Here is a 20,965-nt window from a genome sequence, read left to right on the forward strand (position 1 = left end):
TGGATGTTCCTTAGTATATGGTTCGCTTTGCGCTGCAACTAGTGCAAGGCCCCGAGACTTCCCTGAGGAGGAAAGAAGGCATAATTGTTGACCTACAGAAGCGCTTGGAGACTGCTGTTGTAGCATGGAATCCAGGCTGCCTGGCGATGTACAATGGCGGAGTCCCTAACCGGCCCGTTACTAGAACTGAAAGCTAAAGACAAGTAACGCACTAACCAATTTTGTCTGTCTAAAGGAAAGCATTGTAGGCAGAAGGCTTAAATGGAGATTCCGGTCTAGTTGGTCCCCTTGGTAGGAATGAGGGAAGCAATAGCTGCAAGTTTGATCAGTTTATTTAAGAATTGTTTCGCCGTCCGTCAGCGGCTTCCTACTTTTCCCTTCTTCCAAATCATGGCAAGCCTACCTGCAGCTGCTGGGTTCTTGCATGATTGTATTTGCTCCTTCCCCTAATACCAGGCCTTCTAACCGCTTGTGTGGTGATTTAGTGTCCCCTAACATTTGCACAACGAATCCATTTGTAAGGTTACGTGCCCTGACGCATCCCTAAGGGGATGTCCATCTCCACCGGGATGCCGTAGGGCTCCAGAGCCTGCAAATATTTCCACATTTTTCTTTGAGCACAAAAGGATATTAGGAAATTGAATGCTAGACTAAGCTACACATAATTTTGTAATTAAACTTATTTAAAAGTAATACCGACATTTGACGCCTCAATTTGCAATGAATACCGCACCGACTTCCGGAGCCATTGCAATAGTTTTGCTTGAGACCCTTACAATATTTTTATTTCAAAGTATTCAAATACTTTATTTATTTAAAAATTTAGAATCGAATCCACTAGAATTACGCCTCCTTCTAGGAGCAATGCTTTTATCATTATGGTCGTTTTACCTGGTGTACTTTGGAGGATAACAGACGACTCTGGAGGCCACAAATAGGTGGAGCAAAGCTGTAAAGGAGGAACTAAGCACTAGATGCGCAAAAGACGTAGTCAGAGGAAATCCGGTGGTGTGACGACTCGACACTGTGCAACAGTGTGACTTACGTACTGCACAGCTCTATAAATTAGGCGGAGACTAACAAATAGCGTTGCACTACTGCCTTTCCCACATTTTTAATATCATCTTAGCAAATATCCATATCTCTGTATAGTGCTTACCAGTGGTTCTATGAAAATTCCTTTCTAATGCATAATTTGACCGTCATTAATGAGTGAATTGCCCAATGAACTCTTAATAAGCCTACAAGCTCAAGCGGTGACCTCATTATTCCATTTCAATACATTCTGGACTAGATCGTTGAGTACTTAGTTTGAATATGATTGAAGTGAATAGACTGTTTAATGCCTATTGACTTCAAATGCACAAACCTATCTTAACCGACGGCTATTTCCTTATGATAACAGTACCAGTAGTTTTAGCAGTTCAGAGTCATTTTCTCAAGAGCGCAGAAGAGTGTTGTTTATAAATGCGCATTGAGGTGAGGCTTACGACCTAGACACCCGGTTGCCCTATTTTCAGCCAGACAAACAAGTGGCAGAACGTGCTACTTAAATGCTTTTATGAGTAGCAAGAGGTGAGGTGGCAGATGGTGAGTAAGAAGGCCAATTCGGAGGTCGAATTTTGTTTAATTATCAATCTTTGGCGACACCAACACACAAGCATGGCCAGATTGGTTTCTTCAAAGTTCATTGTGGATGAGGTAAATCGCATGGTTAACAGGAATGAGAGATGAAATATATTTTGAAAAATAACCTTAAATTTTAAAAAAAATTCTAAGAGCAGAAACAAAAGTGATATTTAACACTAGTACTGTGTCTGATCTATTTAAAACTTCAAGCACAAGTTACATTTTCTCTTAATCATGAGAAAAAAATTGTCGACCTTGGTTTTTGTTGGTAAGAGTTCAGTCGAAGGAAGCAGTATTTTTGCGCAAAAATCAGCTTGCAAGCAAATACGCATAAGATGCTTCTTCCCTTGAGGTTTCACTTATTTATCTTACTTTCTGCCTAAAGAAAACGCAGTAATGTTAGCAACAAAATAACTCCGCGGTAACTCTTGACCCTCTGACTTGGCAAATTATGCTGGGGCTCAATAGACACGTGAATGCACAGGTGGGTAGAAATAATAAAGTTTTTTAGAAGTATTTTTGCAGAAAATACTTATGATAATTTCATACTAGTGCAATATGATGTGCTGAAGGGAGTTAGAGTGTTGTTTAGGATTCGCAATTTTTGAATCGATGTAGTGAATCATTTTCAGTAGTATATAAGGACCAAGTGAATTACATCAAAAAAATTATATAACTGGAAAGAACTTAAACAAAATTGCTTTTTTGCACTTACTGAGCTGTAGCTAATAAAAACCAACAACTGAATTTCGTCATCTCAAATAATGACTCAAATTACAATCCTTCGGTATTTACTTTGCAGAATAATAAGTAGTATTTCATCACCAGGATTAGCTCAACCTAAGACTTCGGAGCCTACAATTCCAGCTTACCTGATCCCGCAGTGTTCATCACTTAAAGTGTAACGCCGCTCTGCCCGCATCACATCACACATAGTGTCCTGACGCAACACGGGTGTTTGATATTATCCTGGCCCTTGGGCTCCTCTCCGCCCTGAATATGTGAAAACCTACTTACGACTTGCTCGTTGAAGCACTGAGGCTGTAGACCCATCCGGGAGGCCATTACCACCGCGACAGAGGTAATAGTCAGGGCTAGCTGAAGAGTCCGCACAGTTCAACATTAGTATGGAACAGCACCTCCCCCTGCCTAATTTCTTCGTCATTGAGGTGGTTAAGCATTTGTTTTGTCACTTTTAATTGGCTTTAGAAGTGGCGGATTCTTTACATAAAATCACATTTATTTATGCCATGACACTCTAATCTTAGGCACTAAGAGTAGAAAACAACCATACCCAAGCACATCTAGTCCCTTCATTCCCACCCTGTTTCAGTGGGCAATCCCCAACCGTGGGATTTACGATACATATTGAAAAGCCGTTTTTAGATGAAGCATTTTATCAACAATAGAAGAAACGATGGTTTTTTTAAGACTCTATCTCACACCTCTGCAAGTTTCACTGACACTTGCTGAGAGACGCCCAAATACGGTTCCATTTCCAAGAAAGGCCAGCAGTGGCATTTTAGGTGGATAGGAATAAATGGTAGTAAAAATATTATTGAAAACAAACTTAAAATGGTCTCCACGTTAACTAAATGTAGCCTCAATGTGGTCAGGCTGTCTTCACAACCTTGTGCATCCCCCACTTTATCTATTTCCACCTTTTCCCGATTAGCCGCCAGGCTAACTGGAAAACAAACCTTCTCGAAGTGCCACCACAGTCCGTAGATGACGGATTGCAGGATTGCTCGTTACAGCATACAGCAAGGAAAACTTGGGGATATAAAAGGCCTCATCGTACCCACGAAAGTAAAGTGCAGAGACCTCCCGCCGTAAGCTGAGGGTTCGCCAAGAAATAAATGCATTTGCTTTGCAGAGACGTTTTTATTCAGGTGTTTACCCATTGCCATCAACTACTCCATGACAATGGCCGCTTACTAGTAGGGGTTAAGATACTCGAATCTACATACATCCACATGCAACTACTGCACTGTCGTTGAGGCTACTCGAGTGGTCAATTGGCGAACGAAATGCGCACAAACACTCCCAGAGAGCCTCGGAAGTCTGCAAATGAGGCTACAACCAAGAATCTACCAGAAAGCGAAACAAAAATCTCAAACACAGAACAAATAGGACCATTTTCTAACCTCCGAGTACCTAGTCGGCACATGTGTACGACTTCTGGGACTTTGCTGAGAAACTTCCACATACCAGAAGGCAACGGGGGGCAAAGTAAGGCACTCTGTCAGCCCAGCACTTCCTACAAGTTCGCAGGCGACGCCGCAAACCACACCCTCAAGCCCGTGCCACAAACCAGCAACCGAACTTGGTTCAGCCTAAAGATCTCAACATCGTCGAAGAAATTTGTGACTGGTGTACATATATTTCTATCACTGTAAGTGTATGTAACAATTGCCACCGTAGCCTAATTCCATTTTAGAAATCGCCATAACAGACTAATTCCTCCGGTTCAACAAACGAGTGTTATACTAGTGGTGAAAGTCATCGCAGTGAGAATAATGCGTTCGTTCCACGGTAGTCAAAGAGGTACCTTAAACAAACCGTTTATTACGAATGTGGTATACGTTAAAATGGAGGGCGTATTAGACAAGCGCATAAATGTGAAAGCGACAACCTGTGAAAAAAGTAATGTTAAGGGGAGGGGGAAATGAATTACTACAAAAGTCGAGATGTAGACGAATAGGACACTTAATTTTTGTTAATTGAGGCCCGACGGTTTTGCACCTTGGCAACCTTTTCAAACTAAAATCGTGGATGAACGTATACAGTAGGTACATAGCATAAGAAGTCTAAATAATTCTCAAATTTTCTTACTTCTTGCTGGCAGAAATCCTTAACTCCTTGTATTATAATACACCGATTGTTCTCTTTATTCGCCATATCCTGAGTGATATCATTCATTTTCCTTTCAGCTTCTTCCGACAGCGAAGCCCGCACGCGTTCAACTCGATCAAACTTAAGATTTATAAACTCACAACCTGATCCAAACAAGATTGAAGTATACTCTGACAACGGTTAAATTAAAGTACTTGGGGTGCAAAAGTTAGGGTAAAACAAGTGAATCCCTCAGCACTGAAATTTATCCACTAATTTAGAAGTAAGTATTCAATGAGAAATTCATGCACAGCTTACCGATCCCATGTAATTTAATGCGGCAGGAACAGCCATTATAATTATAAATAGACCTACCATCTTTTTAGCCGATTCTGCTTTTTCTTCCAGGGTCTGACGGCGTCGAAGACTCGCCATCTCCAGACGCATTTCGGTATTTTCTTTCAATTCAGCAATTTGATTATCTCGTTTAGCCCTGATATCCTCAACAACGGACTTCACTTTTTGATTATGAGCCTCGTATTTCTCGCGCGTTTGCTAAGGGAGGAAGAAAGGCAGGTACACAATGGGAAAGACCAGACGTAAATTAGGTCTCCTAGACCTGCATGTATGTGCCATAAGAAATGGAGTACACGCCAGGGCAAACAACCACGACTATAAACAAAAAAGACGAACAGTAGTTACTTCACGCTGCATAGGATTTCTGTTTGTTACCTGCAAGATGCCCGACTTTCTTCTTATAACCTCTGCCATCTTTTCGTCTGCAGCTTTTCCGTGTTCAACACTACATTTCGACGGTTTCGTGGAGGTAAAGGGACTCCTATTAGAAATTGGAGGGTCGGAATCATCAAAAGCAATCTCGAAAGAGCAGTTTTTCCGGTTGACCGGCGCTTCCATCTTTACGCAGATATTTCAAGACCTAGTTAATCGAGCAGCGAGTTGTGAATCGCACTTGTTCAAACAACCAGGTGCTGTAAAAAGATGCTTATCAAACTATTATTAATTAGAAATTCTGCAGGAAATTTCAAGGAGAATTTGCAGTTTCACTATATTTTTGTCAAAATGAGAGCATAATTAAGCACAAATTTTGCATCTCTGTTTCCTTACTACTTGGTACATTCTCGATTGCAGTAGTTCAATTCGTGCTTCTAAAACACGTCACCAACCCTAAGGCTAAGTTTGCTATTAAACTCTGCTCAAAAATTTCCGTATTTTTAAGTGCCCCTTAGATCTACTGTAAAAAGTTGGGACACGCATGCAGCCACCACCGAATAACCAAAAAGTATGGCCGTTACGCCTAAACGCAGTCGTATTGCAGTACACCCCCACTAAGTCTTTCTAGAAAACAGTAGGAGCCAAGATGCTAGGGCAGACAATGCACTGCCGACGTCCAGAGGGACCGACAGTCTACATGCATGGCCCGGCGGATGTACAAATGCGGAGCTTCAAATGACCGCTATGCAAAGACTAGGTCTTAAACAAATAATCAAGGTGTTTCAATATTCAAGCAAGTTAAATGGTTAGACAAGGTAAATAAACTTAGGTTCCCGTCATTTTAAGGTATTTATTATGCTCCAAAAGGCTCAAATAATTCCAGATTATGTTAAGCCGATACTGAAAATTGCTCAGTAATTTAATTTTTGCTTCACTAAGCTTAAGTACGAGAACACTGCAGTCTTTGAATTTTGCAGTTTCACTATCCCTGACCTCCGTTGTTTCCTACTTGGTACTTTCGTGTGTTCCTTTATATTACTTTGGCTTAGTATGAATTCTGGAAACACGCTGGGCACTACATATAGGGTCTCAACGCACAGAAGGGCTTGAAAATGCTGTCATGGCACTAATACGTAATATGAATCATAAAGCAGGTATATTTATCCCACAGTACTTTGAGATTAAGCAGTATTTCTCCCTGGCGTGCGTGTTCGTTTTGCTTTAAAAATGAAAATGATGAGAAATTTTTCTTATCAAATTCATAATTTCGCATTTATTTCTCCCCTAATTTTTAACTATCCACCATTCACATCACTTGATATAGGGTTATCTGCTCGTTGAGAGATAAGCCACTCCGGTCTAGAATCACTTGAAGCCTACCGACACCGTGGCCTCTACGCTAAGTTTTGTAGTGACTCTTTTGTCGTATGATACTCGAGACTTCCAAGGTGATTCCTTGTTATGCAAGATTAGATTGGCAGCCCAAACGTCCCCTTAAGCCTTAATTAAGTATCCCATTCCTTAAAGTTTATTTTAGCCATGTGGAAGGGCCAAGGCTATGGGTGTGTTCGAAGGGTCGTGCTATTGAGCATCCGAAGTAAAGCACATAAGTGAACAGGCCCCAAACCATCGGACGTCCTTATTCTCCTCGGGCGTTGACTCAAGTCCTTTCCTAAGCCATCATTTTGCCTCGACCATCACAATGCAATCTCCGTCACAGGGATGAGAGTCATTAACTTGGAGGCGAAGAGACACTTTTTCTGCATCAGTGATGCATCGCCTTGAGCTACTTGCACCATTGCTCTACTCATCTTTGATTCACTGGCTTAACGATGGTTCACGTATGGAAGCACTTGCTTCATGCGAAGAAACATTTGGTAAATGTCTATTGAAAGTAGCCTTACAGGAATAGCATTCAGTATGCATTCCTCGATGCTGTCCAAATATCTACCTGAATTTAATTTGGCTCCCAGAAGTACAACACCAGGTCTAGGGTCATTTCATTCATTAACTACCTCTTCATAAAATGCAAGGTCGGGGCAGTCACCGAGAGTGGACACCTTTTTTTACCCTTCCTAATGAGTCTGGTGATTCAGCCCATCTGCAGCAGATGCTTTGCTCCTATGATTCTACCAATCACTGTACGAAATCATTATAATCATCCCTTTTTCATTGAGTGCTGTTTCTACTGCAACCATTTTCGCTCTTGCGCCTCCGCTTAACGGGCAATAGATTATGCCAACATGAAAGGTTCATTATTGGCACACATACATATGCAGAAAAAACCAACAAAGAGAAATGATGATTCTTCATTTGCTTTTAGTGATTGGTACCGGATTCAGCAAAATTGAAATCGGGAAATATGTACTGCTTAAATACCCCAAAAATTAGTTTTAACGTATCTAACAGACAAGTAGGCCATTTAACATGAGTCATCGTCTCCGTGGCATTCCCGCTTCTCGTAGAGCGGTCCACAGGCAGTGCCGCCATATCGAGCAGGTCTTGTGATAGCTCTCAGACGCAACTGATGCCCGCTATGACTGGCGCATTTTGCAGAACACGGGCCCCACCCGCCCCAGCTGGTCACACGGCAGTCCTGTTTAGGGCTCACTTCCACCTTTAGTCCGTCTGGCGCCTCTGCTTCTCCGTATTTGCCGTCTCCTCTATCTTTGTCCGATCTACGCGATCCAGTTGCTACTCTCACTTTGGCCAGCAACTGTAATTGACGCAACTCGTTTGGCATGCAGGCGGCCATGCAGGCCGTGTGGTTGGCCCAGCGATTGGGTGTTCCACCGCAACCGAGGTAGAAGAAATCGCGGCAGCGATTTGTGCGGGAGCAGTAGTACCTAAAAGGCGTCATGGATTGGACTCAAAACAACATCAAACATCATTAGAATCTCTCTGACCCAGGGTATGAATGAGACAAACTCTTAAAGGCTTGCTAACGAAGGACGTTGGTTCACAAACCTAAAGTCGAAGCATAACAGGCTCACCAGTAGTTTCCTAATTGTTTTGGTGGATCGCATTCATAGCCCGTGTTGACTTCGTAATGACAAGCTGGATCCTGTTTCAATTCCTCCTCTTTAGAATCACCCGATGTCGCGGCCAGTTGGGATGTTTTGAATTGGAGGAGACCCATTCGTTCGCGACGCCAGGCTGGAAGAGCTTCCACTGCTGGAATGCACAGTTTCTCACATTTTTCTTTTGTTTCAAACATGTTGCGTCCGCCTTTGCAACCGAGGTACTCAAACTCGAGACATTCGTGGTCGATGGCACTGTAAAGGTCAAAGCCAGGATTTATTGAACAGAAATGACATTATTATATTTTGAAATAGTATTTCGTTCCGATTTTCAAAGCTAAATTTCATGAATTACCTGTAATAGAATCGCCTCCGCTTTTGACCACAGGGATAGCCTTGTTTGGGACCTTCACCGCAGATTGTTGCTGGTTCGCAAGCCTCCGGTGGTATACGGCACTCTTCTACCTCCTTCATAACGCTCTCCATGCCTCCCTCCTTCCCAGCCCACAGGTGTTTGCACTGTTCAGCCTCTTCAGGTCTCGCCAACGCCCGCGTTCTGCTCCTCGTACCAACTTGGTGTTCACAAGTAGCGCTGCAGGGAGACCATAGGGTCCATGGCAGAAAACTGCACGGCGCACTGTAGTCGCATGTTCGCTTTCGACCCTCACAAGACTATAAAACAAATCATAAAAGAATTATGATGAAAATTCCTCATATATCACTCAGAATAAGTAAACTTCTACCTCTTCCATCACCAGTGGAACATGCTGACAGAGCTCGGGTTTCTTGTTCGCAATAAGCTGACGGGTTCGCGTTTTGGTACCAACACCACAGGTCACTGAACATGCAGACCAGCCCGACCATTCACTCGTGATGCAGAGGAAAGTGGCCATTTGTGCAAGACTGGGGTCCGAGAGGGGATTGTTGGTGCCAAGGGTTCCGCTTGCACCAGGACCACCGAAACCAACGGACTTGGAACTTTTACCACGCCCCTTGCCTGTTACAATCTAGATGAGAAGTGTGGTTGGTCAAATTTTAGCCTGAAAGTCTGGATGGTGCAAGTCTGTGTTAAAAATATTTACATCCGATCATCAAAGTACGAAAATTGAGTTTGATGGTTAACCTGTTGAGTTGCTGATGCACTGTGCATTTGGTCTTTTCTTTTTCCAGGATCCATGCCGTCACTCGGCTTCTTTCCCGTCACACGAATGCCTCCACCCATCAAAAAGAGCTGCACTCCATCAGCATCCTTGTTGGTACACTCCCAGTCGTGTTTTGGAAGAACCCTCTCAAGTTTTACTAGCGCAATTGGTTTCTTTTTCCTAAATGGATTTCCAGGCATCCAGCTCTCGTCGATGTAGCGAATTGGGTCTGGAATCTCTTTCCTATCCGATTCCTTTGGCATATACGTATTTCCTTCTCTAATTCCTGCATCCCAGGGGTGCAAATATAATGTCATATTCCTCACCCACGTACAGTCCGCCTTGCATAATGACTGGCCGGAAATGCCCGTACACCAGTCAGGACTCGGACCCAGCATTGTAAGCATCGAAAAGAGTGGATGGGTTCGGTTTACTGAGAAAAGCGTTGTACGCCGCTCCATCAGCGTCTCCTCACCCCACATACCAGGGGTGAAAATAAGTGCTCGAAGGGGGCTGATGTCGGTTGTAGCCGATTGACTACCAGTTGGAACTCCCGCAGCTCCTTCAGCCTTTGCAGCAGCCAAGGAGAGGGCTTCACGGAGCACCGTAGTGTCTCCATATGCACAGACAGACTGGACTCCTGCACTAGCCGTTTGTCCGATGGCATAAATCTGGAAGCTGGGTGCATGACTGGCGCCGATGAGGTTCGTCCAGTGAAGGAGATTTGGATTTTTGGTGGGCCAGTCTTGAGGGTGAGTCGATCGGTTCCAGAGACCTTGGAAAGTCAGTCTGTAGGTGGCGGTACCGCATGAACAACAATCCTTTGGTTGAACGCTGTCTCGAAGTGTCGTTTGCATAGGATTTGCGTAGGGTGGTTGGAGGTAAACTGTAGGATCATTTCGGTCAACGTCAAGACTTTCACGTATTCTCGAGATCACTGGCTCCATCGGACGCATTTCAGTGGGGCAAAGTGTCTTCATCAAACCACCTATATATTGTATGAAATAAAACAATATGTTATTTAAAGGGCACGTCCGCTCAAATGCTGGACGCCTATGAGTGCGAAATTTAACCACGCACTCACCAACTTCCTTCAGAACTGATGTGCGTGTACGCACCATGGCATGAAGTGTAACGCAGTTGTGGCGGCTGGCATTTGGACTACGCCAAAGGAGCACAATCCGGCCCATCTGTCTAATGAGTGGCGGATACCTGCCACTGAAGCTGTGTAAACCCTCCACCACGAGGCCGCGGCATCCAGGTCGGTTGCGAGTGAGTACTTGACCGGCGTGGCGATTACGACGTCGATTTTGCCAAGGCAGTCGAGATCCCATTCGGTTGAGTGTGTGTACCCATGATCCCACACACTTGCCTGGTGACATAGTGCAGTCTCTTGTAGTCTAAAGTGATGGAGGGGAAGTTAATATGAAAAATGACGTTTTAAATATAGTCAGGAGGGAGTCAGTCGAATCGAAATAGTTTTCAAGTCACGAGCTTACATATTTTCCGTCCGAAGGGTCCATCATCGGTGGTTCAGTAGGTGTTAGCCAAAATAGAAAGTCATCAAAGGTTACCAGAGGCAACTCATTCTTCAGAGTTACCAGATATTCCTTCTCCGGCTCAAACCATGCGCCAACTCTGGCTCCATCATAAGATCTTCTAACGCTAATCTCAAACCCGTCATCGTTGTTGGCAGAGTTTCGAAGTGCTCTCGAGGGTCCCCGTGCAAATCGGTAGCAGTGCTCCGGCAGTACGAATTCCCCAAAGACCTGCCAAAGCGCACCCAAGAGAACAGTGAAAACGACTTTCGGACAAACCATTGAGCTGTGGAATGACCGACAATGTGGGCCGTTACATCAACAAAAAGCTCTCAGTGTGATTAAGCCTTCATGTGTTTATATGAAGTTGCCAATCCCTGAGAAATCTTGTTTAAATGAATTCGTGGGAAGGCTGTGACCTTAGAAAAACTGTGGTAAGTGGATAGGGTAAGACCAATGAAATTGCCCTTTTTAATGGACGACTTTTGATTTGCTTCTTAGCCTAACTTAGGCCATTATTGCAACCGAAAGAGATGACCTAATAGATATGATTCACTTTTCTGGAGGCCTGATAAATCCGTTACGCATTATATTTGGGTACTTATACACCGACCCTTAACCAGTACGTCAGAAATCGTCAGTTGCTCATAATATGTCTTTTAACTATGAGGTTAATGCTTAGCATTCAGCATAAGAAATCAAAATATTTGTCTTTTTCGATCGGCTTAGCTTTCCACAGCTTCTCTAGACTTCCTTTAAGCCGAAAGAAGATATAATACGCAGGCAGTTTATGCACTGCCGACGTACTGTAGGGGCTTGGAGGCTACCGGCATGGCTAGGAGACCAGTTCGCCTGGCGGCGGTACAACGGCGGAGCTCCTACACGGCCCGTTAACAAATCAAGCGTTAAACAAACAGTGAAAGTACTGCAGGTTAACACAACCTCTTACGCAGCTTTCAACTTGCCTGCTTTATTCTATTTGCTTCCTTCTTGGGCCTGCTTCATGCCATCTTGAAAATGTCTAAATCGATGGAAAGGAAACTTGTTTTTGTTGATCCCATCCCTAGTAAACACTTCGCTTGTTTTTTTGGGTTTATCAGTGCCACTAGGACTTCGCCGTGAAACACTTGATAGACTTGACATGTTAGTTTTGAAACAATTTCCAATATCTAGGATCTACTTACTAGTTGTAATTTGACCGTAATTTGGATGAAACCAAATGCTAAATCATCTGTATTAAAATAGACGAAAGGGGGAGAAACTAGAATGAATGCGAAGCGTATCGATACGTAATCTGGGAAAATGAAGACGGACATTTGCTTTGGGCATTTAACTTTTTGACTGTATCTAATTGGCGACTTGACTGTCCCGTGGAGATAGTCTACTACTTTGTACACTGGGTTTACTTAAGATAAAATCTTTAGCAAGAGTAGTCTTTAGAAAGCAGATTCTCTTAATACTGCCTAAATCACTTAAAGAGTGTTGCATCTGTAGCACGGCGAGATATCCCGAAAAACGACGGGAGGCATATTACTCGAAACGATTAAGTACTACCGACGCATGGAAGGGCTTAAGGACTACCGGCACAGTTTGGAGGCCGGGCCATTCAGAAAAGGTACAGTGTTGGAACCCCAAGTGGCCTGTTAATGAAACGGAGAGTTGTATAAATATTTAAGGTATAACACACTAATCAACTTGCGACTAAGTTCGGTATGGGCTCGAAATTTCAAAGAATTTTTGAAATTTTTTGAATCCAACCTGTGGTGCTGAAGAGCAGCATTGTCACTCCATTGTAGGTCATGCCGTAGTCTTAACCAGTCTGTAGCGAAATGAAGGACAAGCGATACCCTGAAACTCTTTAAAGGTCATGCTGAACGTGGCCAAAGTCAACAGCCCTTAGGGTGGTAACCTCATTTGATCCTTCCATTGCTTACTACTGACAGGTTCCCAATCTTAGCCTGTGTGATTTAGACATGTCGCAAAGGTCTCTAGTACAGACTTAGGGATATTGTCTTGGCTTTTATCTAAGATAAACTGAGTCTGATGGCTCATGCCCCCTTTCACCTGCGATAAGTAATATGTATCAAGTATTCTTACTGACATGTAGTGCTTCATTAGTTTGTTCAACTCTGCCCTCTATTTCGGGGACCATTAAGCCTCCGCAGATTGTACTTCCGTTAGGTGGCATGGCCTCCGGTCCATGCTAGCAGCCTCTCAGCCGTTCTGTGCGTCTATACTCCATTCTAGTGTTATGACTTCTAACGATTTAAGGAAAGAGTGGGGGCGATCCATTGGTGACAGCGGCAGGCCAATCCGATCCAACCTCGGCATCCACCTTGGTTTCATGTTTTGCAGGAATGCTATTAGTAATTGAGGCTATGTCAGTTTTGAACCATCTGGAGAAGTTCGCCGCGGAGTTGTCCACGGTTCCTACTCGAAGACGCCAATGGAGTGAAAGTCAATTCGCTATGGTCTTGAAATCTGAAGGAATTGTCACAGAAAGTGTACTGCTCTAGTTTCGCAGGATAGCTTCAACCTGTAATGCTGAAGAGCGGCATTGTCACTCCATTGTAGGCTTTGCCGCTGTCTTAATTGATTTATGGTGAATCTAAGCGCACCCTCCCTTCGGACCAACTGACAAGTGACATGCTTAAACCTGTTTTAGGGGTCATGCTAAACGCAAACAAATCCAACAGACCTTAGGATGGTAACTTTATTCTGTCCTCCCACTGCTTACAACCAACAAGTCCGCAAACTTAGTCTGTGTGATTCTAAAGCATCCGGACGCTGTACTGGTGGCAGTGGAAATCGAACCCAATCCTTAAGGACAGGTACCATTATTTCTATTGCTGACACAAAATTTTAATGTGACAGAAGAAGGGCATCTACCACTGATGAGAAGAATCTATGTCGAACTCTAGCGGAAGGGTTGAATATAGTGTCTACCCTTCGTAACCACTTTAGTCCTGTGTTCCGCAGGATCTCTATTAACAACTGAACAGACACTAACCTTGAGCTATCTGACAAAGTTGGCCACAGAAATGTCTACAATACCCTATAAAAATACAACTTAAGTTAGCAGACTATATCTCTTCTGGCTCTCTACTTGCTGAATAGAATCCATACAGAGAGATACGGCTGGACAGCACTGAAGTAATAGCAAAGTGGCCAGTGTTCTTACTACTAGCTGTGGGAATACTCAATGGCCTAGTTGAAGGGCATCGTTCATTCTCCAGCAGTACGAGGACAGCACACTCCTCCCTTCCCCAATCACAAGTACCATTCAGGAGGAAACTTTAGACCCGGTATAATTACTATGCCGCAGCAGTGGCAGTAAACTGTTCTCGTCACTTTTGCGGTCCTTTCAAGAGGCACTTTGAACAACATTAGACGTTTATCGCACTTGTACCCCTTCCTTACTTATACATTAATGGGGAAATTGTTAAGTGGCAACTTTTCTAAGGCGCCATTCTTTCATTCAAGCGTGTATAAGCGCAGCAGGATCTTTGGCAAAGCAGACCATGAGTGGTTTGGGCGAGGTAGCTAAGACCGTCGTGATATTGATCCCGCCCTCGAACAACCGACCACGTGGGTCCACGCTACTGGAAGCCGTCTGAGCCGAAGAAACTGAAATGCCGAGTAAGGGCACTTCTAAAAAGGGATCAAAGGGTGGAACAAAGTCGAAGGGCTCCAAGGTTTCCGGAAAGGAAAAGGGATCCAAAGGCTCGAAAGGAAAAGAAAAATCTTCTCTTTCACCAGAAGAATTGGAGAAACTCATTTTTGGTAGGAAACTCTATGAAGATGTGGATGCGGTGTTCACTAAAAGGTCAAAAAATATAGCCCTCTTTTGTCAAAAGATTCATATTTATGAGGTGTGGAACCGTCTGCCAGAAATATTTGCTGACATGAACCCACAGGGTGACAGTGGCAGCAAAAGTGGTACATCCAAGGCTTCGAAAAAATCCAAGGGTTCAAAAGGGTCCAAAGAATCAAAGGCGAAAGCTTCAAAAAAATCCAAGGAGAAGAAGACTACAAAGGGTGGAAAGAACAGTGGCGGCAAATCAAAGGGATCAAAAGGCTCAAACAAAGATGATAAACAACCTAAAGAAAAGTCGTACGATGACCCGATTGTAGTAGAGGATAGGCCAGACATGTTGGAGTACGAAAGGGCCATCCTTGTTGGTGCTGTAGCTTTCCCTTGCTGTTTATGTCAAAATGGTGAAAAGATATTTGTCGAAGTGTTTGCCGACTTTGTCTACTGTGATTATGCCAAAGTACCGCCTTTTCCAGCCTCGGTAAGGTGCAAGACACGTTGCTACAAAGATGTCTACTACATCTACCCACTTAACCTCAATCGCATGCCACCCCACCTCACTTTTACACAAAATATGGTGACTAAAATTCAAGAAGAATTTCCTATGGGATGGTATATTTCCCCATTTGTCTTTGATCTTACAGGAAAACCCGATTCTGTATTACTTACACGCCCCTATTACATGGAACAGGACACGGGTCTGTTTTGGACTGTACGAGCGTTTTCTGGAATGACGGAGTTCTGCATACCACTACCCGAAAATGAAGTATCCATGGGTTTTTACAAGTTCACCATCGTCCCAGTTGCAAAACCTTCAGTTCAAAGACCTTCCATCAGCCTTGATTATAATCGGTGGTCATGCCTGGAAGATCAAGGCACTTTGAAACTATCAGCAACCCTAAGTAAAGACGTCTACTACCAAGGTGAGGAGATCGATGTCACCGTCTCCATTTCCAATGATTCTGCTCGGCACACAGTGGTAGCTTTGACGGTGTGCGTGGAGCAAACTTACAAATTCCATTCGGAGATACCACACGATAACAGCATACCCTTGGCAATGACTTTTATAAAGGCTGGAGAGATGGGATTACCCGTGGGACCGAAAAACAAGGGTTGGTTAAATACCTTTAATCTCCGTCCCGTCTACGACCCAACAAAGTACAACCTTGTGATGGATGGAAGAATGTCACGAGATCAGAAAATATTCCTCGCTGAGAGCACAGTTATTGTGCGACAGGATTGGGTCAAAGTAGAAGAGCAGCCACCAGTTGCTGAAGGGGATAAGACAAAGTCAAAAAAAGAAAGCAAAGGAAGCAAGGGTAGCAAAGGTAGTAAAGGGAAGGGAAAAGACGGTAAGGCGTCAAAGTCGTCCAAGAAGTCAAAAAAGTCGGACAGTAAGGGTGAGGGGAGTAAGATGGGTAAGTCGAAGGGAGGCAAAGCCTCGAAGGCACCAGGAAAATCAAAGAATGTCGATCAAACTCCCGCAGAAGTTGAGGAAAAACCGCAGAATAAGGAGCAGGAATGTAAAGCGCCTCAGTACGTGCAGCAGAATTTGGTGGCAGATCGACAAGAGTGTCGAATAATTGACGTCTCCTATCAAGTGGTAGTGCGGTTGACCTTAGGAAATGAGGGGGGCCAACCGATGGTGAGATTGCCCTTCGTGTTGACACGGAACTCGCGCTACATTGATCGACTGCCTTTGAGAATGCCACCGGTATTTGCGAAGGTGGCTATACGCTAATTTCGCCTTGGGCATCTATGCGTGTGTGTATGTGTGTGTGTTCCTCACGGCATCACGCCCACGAGGTGCCCCGATGTGTTGACGTTGGTTGAAATAAAAACATTATAATGCCCCACTTGGAAAATTAAAAATTGTTCCATTCAACTGTGAAGTAAGGTTGGAACTGAAGCACTCATCCAAATGGCTACCTATCTTTTCAGCTGGATGCTTTTCAACACGAAGCTGGAGATCGTCTTGCCTCAGGTATCAGTCAGTAAGGAGGTATGTTGAAGCCTTTTTGTCATTGGTGCCAAACCAATCACACGAAGGCTGTGCTAAAACACCTGAGCATCAAGAGAACAATGACGAAAAACAAACGGTTACAATAACTGCAGTTGCTGGGCTAGATAGATCATCTGGTCAATGAAATTAGTCGTAATTTTTTTCTTATTTCTTCCTAGCTTGGTGACAATGTTCCCTAAGGAAGAAAAGGGTCAGCTTTCCCACTAGGGCTAGTGTATTTGAGGATAACTTATGAAAAGGAGTAAGAACTAGGCATTCATTTGTATCTATCGCTTGTCAACCCCACTGAAATCGCTCCTTTAAGGGTGAGAAGCTCCTCCTTTGATTCAAGTTTTCCATATGAGTAGTCTCACATCCTCGCACATCACCAGCCAGAACGTCTGAGATTTATCTTTTGTGTGCTCCAAGTTTCCCCTTCAAGGTTCTCTGGCAAGGGTCACGATCATTACGTGTCTGAAGGAGCTGTTGCCAAATGGAGACCAGCTGTGCACCGGAAGCCACTGATTGGTTGGTGGTTAAGGAATTTTTCGAGCTCGACCTGTAAATGACCCAAGGGGCAACTTCTAAATGAGAAGCTACCAGAGCACGCCAATCACGTGTTTGCGCTGACACCGTTGACCTCGGAGTTGGAATAGAACTTCAACTCCCTATAAGCTTAATTCCCTGTACTATTTTTTTATCATTATTTAATTTAAGGCTTTCTCCTCAAAGAGTGTGATAATAGAGGTTGAGAAGAGGAATCCTGAGATCATTATTGCAATATCATTCTCCAACACAATGCAACCTTATAATCTAAATTTTTTATATTCTGACTTCACATTAAGATGGTTAGTCGATTCATGAGTATCCACCTGTGAGTCTGAAATGCGTTAATTGTTTTTTAACTTTCGATAATGGGTGACGGAGCATTTAGGGCCTCCGCCATTGTGCATCCGCCGAACGGACTGGCTTTCCGGCCATACCAATAGCCCGAAGTCCTACCATACGTCGATAATGCACATTAAACCAGAGTATTGTGTCTTCTTCCGTCCTCAGGAAATTCTCGGGGCCGTAAATTGGTAGCAGCAGAAAGCGAACCCAACCCCAAGGGACGTGTACCATGATTTCGACTGATGGATGATAGATCTTATTGCGTCGGAATTAGTCCACATGCTTCGGATCGGATTCCTGGCGGGAGGTCCCAAAATGACGGCTACCTTTGGCAATTGCTCCAGTTCCGTGTTCTATTAACAACTAGACGTAACCGTAAACCATCTGGAGATGTTCGTTACGAAGCTGTCTATCAAACATGCTTGAAGATGTCAAATAAATGAACACGCGAAACCTCATCCACCTCTCTACTGGCTGGATGGAGCCCAGATAAATATGGCCAAGTCGTACTGAAGTGAGATCAAGGTGGTGAGGAGAAACAATCGAGCAATTCTCGGTTTCGTTAACTGGCTGATTAGGGGCTCCGCAATTCCATCTCTGCCATTCATGCTGGCCTCTGGGCCATGCTAGTATCCTCAGGACCTACTGTACAACAAAATTGCACGTTCTACTAAGGCATTATACACTCTTCTGTCTTCAGGGAAGTCTCGGGGCGCCACAAGGCTAGTTCTGTCGAATAATTTTATTAGATTTTTGATCCATTTGTTTTATGTCATCAACTACTACAGATTTTTCTTTTGCGTGTTGATGAACAGCAGTGAAAACATTTCAAAACTGACGCTATTATAAGTCTTTGTTTCACTATGCGGTTGGTTGGGCTCGCAATTAAACCTCCATGAACTGTATTTATGCTCGCAGTCATGGTCTCCTCCAGACCATGTCAATGGCCTCTCAGCCATCCAGCACGTCAGTAATAGTCTCTGCCATAGAAATGACTTTTCATAACTTCTGGAAAGTATCTAGGGCCTAACATATTTCAAAAAGGTTTGTGTTTAGCTACTAAAATTGTAATAGAACAGCTAGGCAATTTGAAGCTCGAAGCGTGAAGTAAGCCATAATGTAGCATTTCGCAGACTTCGCCTCCTATTTTAACTCAATCGTTTATGGGATCCCCCTTGAATGTGTGAGACATTGAATCATCGTAATGCAATTATTTGCGGCAAACAGGTCAAAATAACTAAAATAACGCCGAAATAGGTTTCTTTGTTTGGTTATTGGGTGAATTTCTACAATCAGGATACAAATTGCAATGCTTTCCTTGTTTAGTTCTCGCTTTTGGTAGCGGGCCACATAGGGCTCCGCCTGGCTGCATGGTCTCCGGGACATACCCGTAATCCTTAAGCCCAGCTGTACGTCGACAATACATATTCCACTAGAGTACTTTTTCCTCTTTTATCTTCAGAGAAGTCACGGAGAGCCACACGAATGATATCTAGATTATTTATTTTGGCAATGCACACCTCACTCTCCCTCCCTTACGGTTCACTCAACGCAGCTCAGCATAAAGTGGTTGTCCAGAAGCAAGGGTGATTATGCCATTTAGCACAACCGTGACACTGACAATAATTGTCGTATTCCCAAAAGATGCGGCTTACGCAAACAGCAAAATCATTGGCTCCCGTCAAGGTCATTTCCGCTTTAATAATGCGCACGTACCCCTTCTTCGCAATGGTTACTTGAAATGAAATGGTAACAATGATGCTGCGTGTTGGTACTTCGGGATCATGCACTAATCTACAATAGTGGAACGCTTATTTTCCTGTGAATACGGTTCCATCTCATTATGAACCCATAATCTCAGGGGCATCCCTTTTCACCAATCGACTATAAATGAGCTCAGCAATCGAAGGTGTCCGGCACTTGCCCATTAAATTGGAGGATGAAAGTCCATATTAGTAAACAAACGCTTCCACAACACAGCACCGAACTGCGCACAGCGCCACAAAGCTTTTAGACCAGAGCTGCACCTGAAAGAAATAACCCCAATTGACCAAACTACTGACACGCATTCCAGACGTCAAACTAACACCAGGTTATGAGAAACACCTCTGGCGCATCTTAATTCGGGTTCACCAATCCCGATTGGAGAGCACATTTCTTCACTAGTAGATCAGCTCTATTCGGGGCAGAAAGTAAAGCATGAGATTCAAACACATCACTTCCTCAGCAGTGACTACAGCAAATCAATTATATAATGAGACTGTGAAGCAGGACGAAAAGACTGGGTGACAGATTAACTTTTGGATTTTTTTGAGCCGAGAGCGGGATCAGAAGAAGACGAAGTAGACAAACGACTTTTGTAAAGGGAAGAAGGGTCAGTGCACCTGGAGCAGAGCCAACCGGTTGGCACTCGAGCAGTGAGAAGGGGCGGCGAGTGACAGAGTTTATGATAGAGGCCACGACACCGCGTACACTCCACAAGCACGTTGTTGGTGACAGGATTCTCGATGGAAGTGGGAAAAGCTTCGTTGACATCATGATCTGCAGCCGCAGTCATACGACCACACACGCAGCACATGAGATCTGCCACAAGGTCCTCCATCACCTCCATGCCGACAGGTGGGGAATTGGCTTCACCTCCATTCCCACTGCCACTAACGACTGGTGAGGGCTGCTCCGCGATTATAGTCTTGCCCTGGCACACCACCACCGGAATGAGAGGCACTACGGAAAAAAACTCCTTGGGTTCTTACGTTACTTACGGGGACATGATATAGATGGGGTTCTTTTAGTCACACCAGAAATTTTCCTTAAGAAAAATAATGATGTTCAATGTAACAGATTTATAACACCAATTTACCATTTGTAGTGCTTGAGGGACTCTGATTTTTCGATGAAATTGTTGAAACGTGAGCAGAGGAAGTGGAAGCCGTCACATCGAAGAAATTAGTCGATTTGGATGATTTAGAGGCTCCACCATCGCCTTGGGCTGACTCCGATGTCAACAAAGGACCTTGAGCTGAAATGCGCGGACGCACAACTCCACGCTGAAAGACAAAATTAGATATGTTAGTAAGAGAAAAAGCATCTGGAAAATTACCTCGCTACCGGAACTGTTCTCCTCCTTGAGTCCTGAAGGCTCCATCCGAAGAGCCTCCGCAAGAGTTATACGAGCAACGGCTGCCTCATTTTCACATGTATCTTTGTATAACTTGCGCAAACGTGCAGTATCCTCCGCCTTTTGTGAATGCAGAAGTCGTAGTGCCTTGATCAACCAAGCCTCCGATATATTCGTTCCAATAGAGGATGGCCCCGTGGAGGAAGACATCTAGGTGACGTAGCGGTTTAAGTCATTCAGAACG

General features: G+C 44.0%; 4 protein-coding genes across 4 annotated transcripts; 1 reads left to right on the forward strand and 3 right to left on the reverse strand. All coding sequences in view use genetic code 11, as the record gives it.

The window, feature by feature from the left end:
• Positions 1-523: 523 nt before the first annotated feature.
• EGR_09489 (hypothetical protein) lies at positions 524-5,379 on the reverse strand (the record flags this gene model as incomplete). The annotated part of the gene is made up of 6 exons (XM_024498738.1): positions 524-611; positions 2,502-2,569; positions 2,647-2,727; positions 3,777-3,965; positions 4,840-5,019; positions 5,197-5,379. 6 exons carry the CDS (start codon positions 5,377-5,379, stop codon positions 524-526), a joined length of 789 nt encoding a protein of 262 aa, XP_024346833.1.
• A 2,239-nt stretch (positions 5,380-7,618) lies between these two features.
• Positions 7,619-11,178, reverse strand: EGR_09490 (Spondin-1; the record flags this gene model as incomplete). Its single annotated transcript, XM_024498739.1, has 7 exons — positions 7,619-8,042; positions 8,190-8,471; positions 8,572-8,888; positions 8,960-9,223; positions 9,340-10,346; positions 10,443-10,758; positions 10,858-11,178. The coding sequence occupies 7 exons, from the start codon at positions 11,176-11,178 to the stop codon at positions 7,619-7,621; spliced, it is 2,931 nt and encodes a 976-aa protein (XP_024346834.1).
• Positions 11,179-14,528: 3,350 nt separating this feature from the next.
• Positions 14,529-16,451, forward strand: EGR_09491 (arrestin; the record flags this gene model as incomplete). Its single annotated transcript, XM_024498740.1, has 1 exon — positions 14,529-16,451. The coding sequence occupies one exon, from the start codon at positions 14,529-14,531 to the stop codon at positions 16,449-16,451; it is 1,923 nt and encodes a 640-aa protein (XP_024346835.1).
• Positions 16,452-20,446: 3,995 nt separating this feature from the next.
• Positions 20,447-20,931, reverse strand: EGR_09492 (Uro-adherence factor A precursor; the record flags this gene model as incomplete). The annotated part of the gene is made up of 2 exons (XM_024498741.1): positions 20,447-20,650; positions 20,704-20,931. The coding sequence occupies 2 exons, from the start codon at positions 20,929-20,931 to the stop codon at positions 20,447-20,449; spliced, it is 432 nt and encodes a 143-aa protein (XP_024346836.1).
• Between the last annotated feature and the right edge of the window lie 34 nt (positions 20,932-20,965).

The sequence above is a fragment of the Echinococcus granulosus genome (genome assembly GCF_000524195.1).
Source record: "Echinococcus granulosus chromosome Unknown EG_S00150, whole genome shotgun sequence".
In the NCBI taxonomy this organism is placed as follows: Eukaryota; Metazoa; Platyhelminthes; class Cestoda; order Cyclophyllidea; family Taeniidae; genus Echinococcus; species Echinococcus granulosus.